This window comes from Gopherus evgoodei, chromosome 3, assembly GCF_007399415.2.
Source record: "Gopherus evgoodei ecotype Sinaloan lineage chromosome 3, rGopEvg1_v1.p, whole genome shotgun sequence".
Classification (NCBI taxonomy): Eukaryota; Metazoa; Chordata; order Testudines; family Testudinidae; genus Gopherus; species Gopherus evgoodei.
This window is the reverse complement of record NC_044324.1, coordinates 67934465-67947644: the sequence shown is the minus strand read 5'-3', so window position 1 is coordinate 67947644 and position 13180 is coordinate 67934465. Positions and strand designations below refer to the sequence as shown.

At 39.0% G+C, this 13180-nt stretch overlaps 1 protein-coding gene across 3 annotated transcripts in view; it reads right to left on the bottom strand.

Annotated features, from left to right (window-relative positions):
• Positions 1 to 1429: 1429 nt before the first annotated feature.
• CD109 (CD109 molecule) overlaps positions 1430 to 13180 on the bottom strand; it is a 128030-nt gene continuing 116279 nt past the window's right edge. For 2 of the 3 annotated variants that reach the window (XM_030555768.1, XM_030555769.1), the window contains 4 exons: positions 11965 to 12107; positions 6388 to 6544; positions 5866 to 5968; positions 1430 to 2585 (listed from right to left, as the gene is read on the bottom strand). In XM_030555768.1, coding sequence (XP_030411628.1) covers positions 2380 to 2585; positions 5866 to 5968; positions 6388 to 6544; positions 11965 to 12107 — 609 coding nt within the window. In that variant the 3' untranslated portion in view covers positions 1430 to 2379. Of the gene's footprint in view, positions 2586 to 5865; positions 5969 to 6387; positions 6545 to 11964; positions 12108 to 13180 lie in introns of those variants that run through there. The other variant, XM_030555770.1, reaches the window with a different exon arrangement.

The window sequence follows — 13180 nt, the reverse complement described above, 5'->3', positions numbered from 1 at the left end:
GAGCCTCACTGATTTCAATAGGTAAGAGACAAGTGAGACACAATCCAGCTCTGAGTAAAATACTGTTCCACTACTCAGTGAGCCAGACACAACACACATCAAAATCAATGGGAAGGCACACCCTGACTACAATGGGCATGCGATCAGACCCAAAATGAGACCCCACATTTATGAAAAAAGATTAAAAAGTTAACTCTCTCTATATATATCTAGATATACACATACACATGCTTTAGGCAATTTTTGAATATACCTAAGCTACATTTTTATTTTAAAAAAAGAAAAGAAAAACTCTCAGCAGGCAATACCCTGTGCATAAAGTCCTTATATACCTCTACACAATGTGGCTCTGAACTAATCTCTTTTCTTTAAAAAATATTACAAAAATATACATTTCAAGCAATAGCAAAGCTGGATCAAAACAATACTCAAAGAAAGGCAGAATGACTTTGTTAATTAATTATACACACAGAGACAATACACAGGAGTGTGTATGAAGGGCAAATAATAGCAGTAACTTTAACATTTTGTCGTGTCTCTGTTTCTGTCACAACAGCAGTTGCTCTATATTTACAGTAACTGTCATCATTTTGGTTGCTTTAAAAAAACAGTCAAATTCAATACTATGAGCAATTTTAGTAAGGATAGGATGGGAGCATAACTATCCAGCAAACAGGTGCTCAGAGTCATTGCAAAAGCAGAAACAGCTCCCGATCCTATCCTCCAACTCTGGCAGAACTTTCAAAGACTACGCACTGGATTCTACCTGAGCGTGGAGTGCAGGTTTAGGCCTAAATGCAGGTCCATAATCTGGAATAAGGAGTGGAGTCCCAATCTAGTAAAGAACTAAAGCATGGTCTCATATACTTAAAGATAAGCACACACACACACACACACACACACACACACACACACACACACACACACACACACACACACACACACACACACACACACACACACACACACACACACACACACACACACACACACACACACACACTCCACTTAATCTATTCCTACAAGCCCTTCCTGCAATCACTAATAGGAATTGTGGTTTACAGGATTAGGTCCTAAAACTGTGCAGCAGCATATGTTTCTTTGCATAGCTGCTGCCGACTAAGGATGCCTATATCGTTATCATAAGGAACACAGCCCTGAACCCCCCCCCCCCGTTCAGTTCACCAATGCTTCCTGTAACTGAGGTCCTCCAGAGTGGCTTTTCTACAAGGCTCCAGGACACCAGAACTGGGTCAAGCCAACTTTGATCCTGGACTCCTGCTGCTAGCCGCAGGTTTGCCAGTCGGCACCTGTGTTATCAATCACATTTCTTTGCCGCTTAGAATCATAGAATCATAGAAGATTAGGGTTGGAAGGGACCTCAGGAGGTCATCTAGTCCAACCCCCTGCTCAAAGCAGGACCAATCCCTAACTAAATTCCCAAATCCCTAAATGGCCCCCTCAAGGATTGAATTCACAACCCTGGCTTTAGCAGGCCAATGCTTTCCCAGAGTTCAGTGGCTAGATGATTCACTATGAGGAGGGAAGTTGTGTTTATTATTATTTTTTTAGGATATCCAGAAATAAAGTCCCAGGGATAGAGTCCCTGCTTGCCAAATTTCACTGTAGGAATCAAAGCCATCTTTCAATGTAAAGAGTATTAAAAATTTCTGAAACCTTTGAACAGCTTATTTTTAAAAAATATGTAACTTACAAACTGGCAAAAGCTCACTCCTTTGTAATGATAAAAAGATATGATTTTTTTTTATCATCATCCACTTGTGAATGCATCACTTCCTAGCTCCCATAACTGCTTTGAAATTTGCTCCATTTACTTTTCCTGTTGTCCAATCATGAACATGTACAATCGAGTTCAGTATTAATGTTAAATAGCCTTAGGTATGCAGAGCAGAACTGAGCAAGGTACTGATACAAACCCACAGTTATACTTACTGAAAGTCAAATCAAAAGGTAGATAATTTTTCAGAATAATTCCATAAACTAACATTATTCCTTAATTTTTAATACCCATTCATAAACCATAAGCAAAACAAAAATAAGGCTGAAAGGAGAAAAACAACCTTTGGAAAACAGAAAATTAGTCTTAACTGTTTTCTCACTTAATCTAATTCTGTATTTCTTTAGAAAATGTAAAAACTATAGCATGAAAAAAGCATTTAAGAAGTTGTTAAATTTGTCCAGTAGAAACACAAAATTTTTCTGACCCAACGAGTTAGCCTATAGGCCCAATCCTGCTTCTACTGAACGCAATGGGAGGCTAGTCTCGGATATCTCCGGGTGATGTTTCAGCCCTTATTAATATAAAACTTTCTTGGGTGATTTATGGAAATCTCAGAACTGCTACATAAATGTGTCTTCTTACACCATCAAACTCTGCAGCAAACCTGTCTGGATTACAAACAAGAAGCAGAACAGGGAAATCGCTGAAAAGTGCTGGTGCAATCCTGGAGAGCCATCACTGGAGTCTGTGTCTCTTTTGCAAAGACTGCAGTCATTTTCACAGAAGACGCAAGATGTCAAGCCTTGCATCACTTCTGAATTGTAGCTTCTCACTGCTCTTCTCCCTGTCCAAAGAGGTTAGTAAACATCAGTTTCTGATCTTAATGGAAATCATTGTCAAACAAACAAATATTTAGTCTACATTTTCACAACCGTTTGAGATATTTTGTTCATGTTTCTTAAAATAAATACTTGGGATGAACCAAGCCACTGAAATGCTATGACTTCTAGTGGAATCTAGAATTCAAGAGGAAAACAATGCTTTTAATTCAAATCCATCACCAGCAGTTGGCCAATGCTTCAGAAAAAAATAATGACTTACAGCTGTATATTGCAGCTACAAACAATAACAGCAAAAAGATTATTTAATGTCATAGAGAAAGTATTTTTGAAAGGATACAACCAAACACTAATGCAGACTGGGGCAAATACTGCAAAAATTAGACATGAATCTTTGCCCCTTTTTATGTTCACTATCTGCCATCCCTGAAGTTTTTGCAACATACTTGCATGAACACTTACAAAAAGGTAGTTTGAATTGTGATGGGGAGCTTGGGAACCAGGGTTCCCAGGCTCCTTTGCAGCCCATCAGAGCCAGGTCTCACAGGCTCCTGGGGAGCCCAAGGTGCACATTTTGTTTTGAAGACAGCAAACTGTACCTGCTGTGGAACCATTTCAGTAATTCTGAAATGAAATGCTGCAGGATTTCAAGGTTGCAGAAAATGTCAAGGTTTTGTCTTTTCATCCTGATTCAGGATGGAAATTTTTCCAAAGCCTCAAAAAAAATTTTGCAGAAAGGAAATGTAGTTTCATGGCCAGCTGTAGATAAAACACTGCTTGACACAGCCAGGAGATAAGAGCTCTCCAAACTCCTCATCAGAGCCCTGGCATAGAGACAGTTAATCAGATTAGACAAGGTTCTGCTCATACCCTTACAACCAACATGCACATCCAACTTTTTTCTCTCAGCAACTGTGGGTGATGACAGAAAATTCCAGATCACTGATTATTAACACAGCAGGGGGAAAGATTCACAAAACCCCTTGCCAGAGTCCGGGCACAGAGGCCATTGTACTGCCTAAGATACTTGATTAATGAACACTGTGGACAATATTACTTTGATTGTAATTACATGCATGGGCAAAATTTCTGCTTCACTGACTTATATTGGCTATCCTACATAGCACTCAAAATGGCCTGCTTGTAAAATAATATGTGAAGCAATCTTTTTCTTTATTTAGGGTTACAACTATGGAGTATTTGTGTTGTATAAAAACTACAGTATAAACCAGCACAAGATGTAATTGCACATTACACCTTCACTTTTTACGCCTCTAAGTGATGCCTTGTTAAACAGTGTGTTCAAACCTAGACTAGAGGATAATAAGCGAAGTAATAGCCAACGTGGATTTGTCAAGAACAAAGCATGGCAAACCAACCTAATTTCCTTCTTTGACAGGGTTACCACATAGGAGGGCAGCAGTAGACATGATACATTTGGGTTTTGTCAAGGTTTTTGACATAGTCCCACATGACATTCATACAAGTAACCTAGGAAAATACAGTGTAGATGACATCAATATAAGGTGGGCACACAGCTGGCTCAAAGGGCATACTCAAAGAGCAATTATCAGTGCTATGATGTCAAACTGGTCAGTCATATCAAATGGGGTCTTGCAGGGCACTGGTCTGTAATATTTCCATTAACAACCTGGAGGACAGAATGGAGAGTATGCTTATGAAATTTGCAGATGACACCAAGATGGGAGGGATTGCAAGCATGTTAGAGAACAGGATTGGGATTCAACATGATCTTCATAAATTGCAGAACTGGTCTGAAATCAGTAAATACAAGTGCAAAGTATTGCACTTAGGAAGGACAATCAAACGCACAAACATAAAATGAGGAATAACTGGCTAGGAAGCAGTACTGCTGAAAAGGATAGGGACGTGATAGTGGATCACAAATTGAATATGTGTCAACTATGGGATGGTGTGGCAAAAAAAGCTAATGTTATTCTGGAACATATTAACAAGAGTGGCATCTGAAGACACAGAAGGTAATTGTTCAAATGAGCATTGGTGAGTCATCAGTTGGAATACTGTGTCCAGTTTGGGGCACCACACTTTAAAAAAGATGTGAACAAACTGGAGTCCAGAGGAAGCAACAAAAAACAGTTTTCGAAAATCTGATCTGTGAAGAAAGTTTCAAGGAATTGGGCATGTTTACTCTGTGGAAGAGAAAGCTGAGATGGACATAACAGAATTCAAATATGTATAAGGTTGTTATAAAGAGAATGGTAATCAATTGCTCTCCATGTTCACTAAGCATAGAAAAAGAAGTTATCAGCTTAGTTTGCAGCAAGGGAGATTTAGGTTAGATATTAGGGAAAACATTCTAACTGTAAGGATAGTTAAGCACTGAAACAGGTTACCTAGAGAGGTTTTGGAATCACTGTTATTGCAGGGGTTTAAGAACAGGTTAGACAAACACCTGTCAGGGATGGTCTAGACATACATAATCCTTCCCCAGCATGGGTGGGCAAGTAGCCTTGACATCCTGTTGAGTTGTCATTCAGCCCTACATTTGTATAAGTCTACAATTTATTTATGCATTGCTCTACCATGGAGTATTTGGATTTCCTATGTGTCTACTAAGGGATAGACAATAAAAACTGGATACAATAACTGGCTCAACCTTTTCACCCATTCCTCAAACCAAACCCAAATCTTTATTAAAGTTTAGGTCAGTTTGTAATAGGAGGACCCAGCCCTCTGCCATGTTCTCTGGCCTTTCTTAACCTCTTCTCCCTGTCCCCCTCCCTCTTCCCACCCCCAATGATTCCCCACTGCCTCCAACTTTACCCAAGAGTTTCATACATTGCTGAATTTCTTCAAAACACATGCCACACAAAAAACAGAACCTGGGAAATATTTCTGCATGTACATCTTTTACATAACTATTGAAATCAAAATATTGGCACTCTCCCCTCTAAAGAACTCTGACCTTAAATAAGAAACAGATGGAAGGGCCACCTTAAAGATAACATTAACTTGGTAACTGGTAGTTTTGGAAACACACTAGGCCAGATTTTCAGCTGGTATAAATTGGCTTCAATAAGAGTTATGCTGATCTACACCATCTGAGAACTGCTCCATTAAGACTAAAAGAGAGAACAGTAATTCATTATAACCCTTGACGCATTTGCAGTTTACTGGACAGTAACCTATGGCATTTATCAAGTGGCTTTTTCTTGATCTTCACATCTCTGCTTTCATGAATACAATAATTGCATATTTTAGCTTGTGAATCACAGTGATCTATCAAGAATGACTGACACTTACTGGGTTCATAGTAATCCACTATAGTCACGGAGGCGCTTTGAGTATTTGCTACTTTGAAGTCTCTCACAGCAGGAATATCCACACAAACCTGTGTTTCATTTAGCTAGAAAAATACAAAAAAAAACATTCAGAGAATTCTAGATAGGATGTTGTGAGGGGCAGGATGGGGACTAGATGGTTGGCTAACATTCTAAAAACTCACCTCTGAAGACCAGAGTTTGAATTTCGGTCATTAAACTGATCTCTTTAGTGGAAATTTAGCCAAATCACAGACCATTTAAGTAAGCAAACAGTTTACTAAGGGCTCAATCCAGCAAACCCATACTGATTTAAATAGTCTTTACCTATACATGCAGTCCCATTGACAACAGTATTGTGAGAAATGGTTTAGCCTTACTGACTCCCCAAAGGATGTAATTATGATTTTTATAAAGGTGTCCTTCTGAATTTAACTCAAATAACTGGTGAGTTGAGTTTAGCACCTGCCATTACAAATGTATTTTCTTGGTTTTTTCAACTTACAGAGTCTAAGTATAGGTTGACTTTCCCATTATCCTTTTCCACCTTCTTAACTGGATCATCTAATAAAATGAATTCTGGTGATACAGAGAAGCCACTAAGTAAGTCAACCTCCATGAGGGCCATACCACTCTTGGAAGATGCACCGGACCCCAAGTACCTTTTAAAAAAATGGAGACAGGAAAACTTTTAATAGAAATCAAATATTCTAACATTGAAATAAAATACTCTGCTATTTACATTCCACATTATAATATAGAAAGTATAGTATCTGGGAAATGAAGGAAAGAAGATATATTTGAGAACAGATGTTGAATTTCTAAGGTTTTAAGTGAATCATTTAACATACTCTGAAAATTAATGACTTGGACAAACATTTAAAATATCTCAATTCCCCCTAGCAACCTCATGGCCAAGGAGTAGATTTACTTCTGAGCAAAGAAAAGTATTGCAGTTATTTGCAATATACAGGAGCCTAATTCTGATCCCACTGAAGCCAAAAGGAGTTTTGCCATTAGCTGCAATAAGAGTAGACATGGGCCCCAAAAATGCAGAGTAGTAATATAATTATGTGCAAATTTGAAAGGGGGCCTGCATGAAAAAACAGATTGTACATTTCTAGGATTCTAAAACTATATCACTTGGTGCTACCATTTTCTGGTATTTTTGTGTAAATTTATAGATTGAAGAGTCTATTGAACTTCCTCCCTATTACTCCAATAAGGGTCCATAATTCACTTAATGGAATCACTTGATTACCTCTCCAACCTCCAATACAATTTTAAAATGCTCATTCCATATCATCCTTCTGGTTTTGGAAAGGGAAAGTTTAGCAAGTTGAATTTTTCCATTTTTCCCCCCAAATATTGCTTATTATAGCATCTTCTGCCAGTTTGAGACTCACACGCTGGATGTGAAAGCTTTTCTCTACAGCAGGACTCTAACATACTGTGGTCCACAATGGAACTATCAAAATATTTGTATGGCTTTATCTTCTACATGTACACTTCCATGCCCAGCCAAGATGCTTCTTTAAATAAAGTAGGTGGCACAGGCTGTTTTCTTGGGACTGAGGCTAAACCACCATTGTTATTGGGGATGGAACGTGTCTCTAATCTGCATTTTGAATGCCTGACAGTAGTTGAAAGTTACTGAATAAAACTATATCTTTGTAGATTTGGACGGTTTAAAAAAGGAGAAGACTTTCTTTTCAAAGCAATGCTATTAAGCCTGACAGCATGGCTGATTGAACACAGATATGACTGTGAAAGAAATACAGCACCACTGCTGACTTCGGTTGGCTCATGAGACTAGAAACAAATGAAACCATCTGTTGGATGAGGCACTGTGCCAAAGTAGCTGCTATTGAAAACAAATAACTGAATTGGAACTGGATGTAATTAGGTCTGTGTTTATAACTACAGCTGAGAGGATATAGAAACATCCAAGCCATCTAACTAGCCTGGGTACCACTAAAATAACAATGGGTAAACCAACCAATCTGGTACTACCCCCAAAAAAAGTGAGTCAGATCTACCCCCTAACAATTACACATGCACCTTCCTCCAAAAAACAGGAAGGGGCAGGGGATAGTCCCAGCTATTGTCTCCTCTGCAACATGGGCCCTTAAAAAACCACACACACACATATACACAGCTAAGAAAATGGCTAGTGATATAAGGAAAGAAGTGAGAAGAAAAACTTGTCTCTAAATTGAGTTAAGGAGACCCTGAGCTGGAACTTTGGGTTATGAGATCATTTCTCCAGCAGTCTAGAAGCTGTTGCTCTCCTCTGCACCATGCAGCACAGGGCAGCAAATGAGCACAGACATCAAGCATATGTAGCCAATAAGTAGAGAGGGCAAAGTGAATAGAGCTAATGGAGCATGCCTTCCTATTCCTTAGAGACAGTAGAAATCCCACTGCATGCTAGGGTGACCAGATGTCCCGATTTATAGGGACAGTCACGATTTTTGGGTCTTTTTCTTATATAGGCTCCTATTACCTCCCACCCCCATCCCGATTTTTCACACTTGCTATCTGGACATCCTACTGCATGCAGAGGCAAGGCCATCCAGAATTAGAAACAACTGCACATGCTCCTCTACCAATCTTGCAGGTTTTCTAACCAAAAATCCATCATGCTGCTGTCAGAGTTCAGGAAAGCTGCACCTGTATTCCCCTTGTATGGTCAAACAAAGGCATCTAATCTCAGGCTTCCGTCACCCCTCTGGGGTGGAGACACAGTTCTCTTTCGGACCTGGAGATTGCCAGGCTGAACAGTTTCCTGCCATCACTGTGTTATTCCCAGCAGAGGCAGGCTGCCCAAGGAGGCCTGCTTGCTGTCTATTAAGGGATGGTTAACTGTGGGACTGCCCATATTTATATTTACCATGTGAGCCTATTTTGTTCTTAAGGTAGAAGGACTACAGAAAAAACATATTACAATGAAAGAATCTACACACATGCTAATACAGTTTACCAGAGATCACACAGCACTAACATGGGCTCTGTCAGGAGCAGTCCTTCAACATCGCACCCGCAGGGTTTCCTTGTGGTTACCTATTCATCTCAGCTTCAGCTCAGAACAAGCATCCAGTCTTATGGGGCCTGAGTGGGCCCAGTCTTTCCAACTGTCCCCTAAGGATTGGGGCCCTCTGTGGACCACTGTCCATTAGGAAGAAGGCAATGAGCCTGTGTAAAACAGGCTATTTATCCAAAAATCCTTTCTTTGTCTCTTGGTCCCTGAGGAATCTAGTTTGAACTAATATATGGGCACCCCTCCAGAAGGTGGCTTGAAAGAGTCTGGTAACTGAAAGAATTACATTAGCATCTCTCTCCTCTTTGAGGAGTTACATACAGTGTCATAATAACAGATGCAGTAGCATTTTGAGTACAATAGGCCCTAAAATTTTTGAACCTAATTCAATAAGGTTTAACTTATTTCAATAGTTTATCTTAATTCTGTACAGTTAGTCCAGGAGGTTGCAGGATATTGTCAGTCTGGCACAATTTCCACTAGGAGATTTTGTGAGACATCAGAGGCTCAAAGACCAACAGCTTGCAGATGATACATGGTGGGTAAATGTTATTCTGTTAACCTAGTGCTTTTGGCCAAGGTCTCAAGAGCTGGTAGAAGCAAGACAGAATTTTTGCTGGTTGGTATTGGAAAAAACTTTGAGGTGTTTGCAGCCGTTGGCCAAAGATGCATACCGGTAACTACTCAAACCAGTCCACAGTTTAGGAATGCTCCTGAACTAACAACCTGCATCTTGCTATTATTTCTAGATTATGCTGAAATGGAAAATCACATCATGTTGTATGGATTCCAAAATGACTAATAGTAAAATTATTTAGGCATTCAGCACGCGTGGCATGAACGTGTCCCATTAATCAGAGAAAAACAGTATGATTATCAGATCCAGGCACAGTTCTATTACTCTTAAGGGTTAAATCCTGCCCAAAGTGCATTGGCACTGAGCCACCAGGACTCATGTGGACAACCTTAGGCTCCAGACTGATTGAGCTTGGTCCTGAATGACCATGTACCATTCTGAAGTGACTACACAGAGTAAGATGTCAAAAGTGGCAGTGCCTCTCAGCATCCCAGAAGAGAGGAGAGATGGAGTCAATCCAGGCTACATCATTGGCCAAAAGCTCTGAATCAGATATGTCAGCCGGAGAAAGAAAATGGGGACATCTAGCTAAGATTACCCTCAAGCCAGAGGTGTAATTTAGCACAGAATTTGTCGCTGAAGTGTCTACAATTTGTGCTGAAGTTCATTTCACAGAAAATTTTGAAAAACATCCTGTTTACAGCCAGCTCTGCTTATACGCTGCAGTGTCCCTGACCCCTATCTGTATCACTGGGGTTTTTACCAGAAACATATACATGTAATCAGGACTTTTGTTTTCAAGATTTTATATGCTCCTGTTGGTTATTACCCAATGAAGTCAATCGTCTATGCACTGACCTCACATCTGGCTATATATATATATATATAATTATTATTTGTATTATAGTGAAGAAAGAAGTTCCAACTGTGATCAGGGCCCCATTGTGCTAGGCACTGTACAAACATAGTGACACACAGACATTGCCCTGAAGAGTTTACAGTTTAAATAAATAATATACAAAGGGTGTACGGAGAAGAGATATAAAAAATAAGGAGCGTGAACAATTTGATGGTTTGCAAAGGTCATATTTGCATGTAAATGATTATAATGTCAAAAAATGGGAGCTGCGATTTCAAGGAAGGAAATATTCAACAGGAACAGATAAGCTCTTAAAGACTGTTTTTCTCCCAGTGTCCTTGGTAGTAAAGCACAGAAAAAAAGGGAAAAATGTAAATATATAATATACAAGCACAATGTCCTTCAGGGTTTTCTGTGAAGTATCCGGTACTCTTTAACCACAACAGGATGTGTCTAATGAGAAAACGGCTACAGAAAGATGTTTTCTTAAACGCTTCCCTTTAATATATATATTCAATGTCATGCCAATAACAAAGAAAGCCAGCAAAGGAATTAACACAATTCTGTTGTCTGACTGGATGGGTCAGAGGTAACTAATGAGATATGGAAGTTCGATGTCACCTGTTCACTGCTAACCCAAATATAAAAGCTGATAATATCCAATGGCTATTCAGTGGCCTATAGGAACTGAGTTTGGTGATCTCAGTCCACTTCTAGCGGACATATATTCACATCACAAAAAACACAGTCACAGCTGGTACCCTTTGTTCCATATTGGAATGAAAACAAAACCTTTTGATTGTTTTTCCAAGAACAATGTTCATTTTCACACTGGAACCAGAGCACTTTTCAAAATATGAAGGGGCTGTGTGTGCATCAGTCATGCTCTGCAGCCTGGTAGTTAGGGCACTGGACTGTGATGTGGGAGACCTGGGTTTATGTCCTTTCTCTATCTGACTCAGAGCAGAGAGTTTTTCATCACAGATCACTCTGAATCAGGCAGAGCAAAGCAGAGACTATTGGGTCTCAGACATACCAGGCTACAGAATATGACAGCCTTGTTCTCCCCTCACCTAACAAAGTTTTTCTCAAAACCAGTCTCCACAAAATGTTTCAGTTTCAACAAAACAGCATATTGTGACGAAATTTCATCCAGTCAAAAATGTTCTGCACCAGCTATACTTATTCACAAATTGCTCAGTGATAAAACCTGCAGACCTTCTATTGCTGAGCAGCACAGATAACCAGAAACCTTTGAAATGTCAAATGATATTGTTGTGCATATAAACACTTCCATAGATCTCTAACCTTTATGAAACCCTCATACTTAGAAAAAATGAGATGACAAATGGCAGCTTTGCTTTTTATAATTATGTCAGATCTATTATTATATCTGTTCAGATCTAATAAGCTCTCTCTCTTTGGTGGTTTAAATATTTGCTTCTGAATTTAATAATTGGTTCCTTCTATGAAGTCATTCATTTGTTCTGTAGTAGATATACATTTAAATCACAGGCATTAAAGAATACATACTTCACACCTCTTAAATAGTATCAATACTGTACAGATCAAGACAAGCAGCAAAAGCATCAAATGAGTTACTTACCTTGTACATACATTTACGGTAAAATGGTTTATGTCATTTTTGTCATCTTTTACGACAATATCTAAGTCAAAAGCTTCTTGACTTTGGATAGATCTGCGCTTTCTACCAGTGACTGAATGCTTCACATTGTAAATAATGTTGAGCTATGGAAGTACAAACACAAAACACAGATGACATGTGTACAGCAAAAATGAGTTCAATAAGACATTTGGCTTGATCTCAAAGTCTATAATGATAGAACTCCAGAGAACAGATCATATTAAGTGTAGCTATTGTCTAAAATCTGGATTCTCAAACATTCTCTGTTTGTGGTCCAATGTCAGCCATCAGTAGCCACTGAATACCTTTTGTTGACAGATCAGTATGTAATATTCAAAGGAATACAGAAAGTGTCAGAAAACTACAAGTGCAACACTCTGAATGTCTTATGATACAGTACCATCCACTAAAATCTTTGCAGAGCCTGACTGAGGAAAATGTGTGTGTTCTGTGAAACGTGGGAATTCTCTAACTAGCTTCCACTGTTTGATAATGAGCACTGCTGCAGATATTCCCTCTCAATTCTGAAATGCAATGAAAGAAAACTCTGGACAATGACACTAACAGAGTTAGAAAGGAAAAACATTCATGTACATGGGAATATGGAAGGAGAGCAAATAGGAATTTTTACTCACAAAATAGTTTTATTTATGGAATTTACCTTGATCCTGTGTGTGAGGTGTGATATATTATAGCAATTCTACATTCAAAATAGATTATGGTTAGCATTTTACTCTAAGCTCAGTACAACAGAGAGAGATATTTATTTAAATCTTAATTATCACATCAGCTAGTTCAGTAACAAAAAGACACCATGACAGTCATCAGCTAAACTCAAATCAGAAATATCAGTGACTGAACTTTCATCTGCCTGTTCAACAAATGCAGGCCTCTGTCAGGTGATCGACACAAGGAAATGTGACAGTGTGTCTAGCAGAGGACAGTGGTATACATATAAAACAAACCAATACACTAGACACCACGGCAGAGGATTCCTGATTTATTTAGTGTTGGAGATGTGCATCAGCAGCTTTAAACACCTGGAGAAGGGTTGTAGAACAAGAATTTCTTCAGGAAGGTCTGACTAATTAGATGATGATCTGATTATCAGAACATTTTAGGAAAGTATAAACATGAACAGCCAAACCCAAGATGCTGAGGTCAGGATTAAACAACC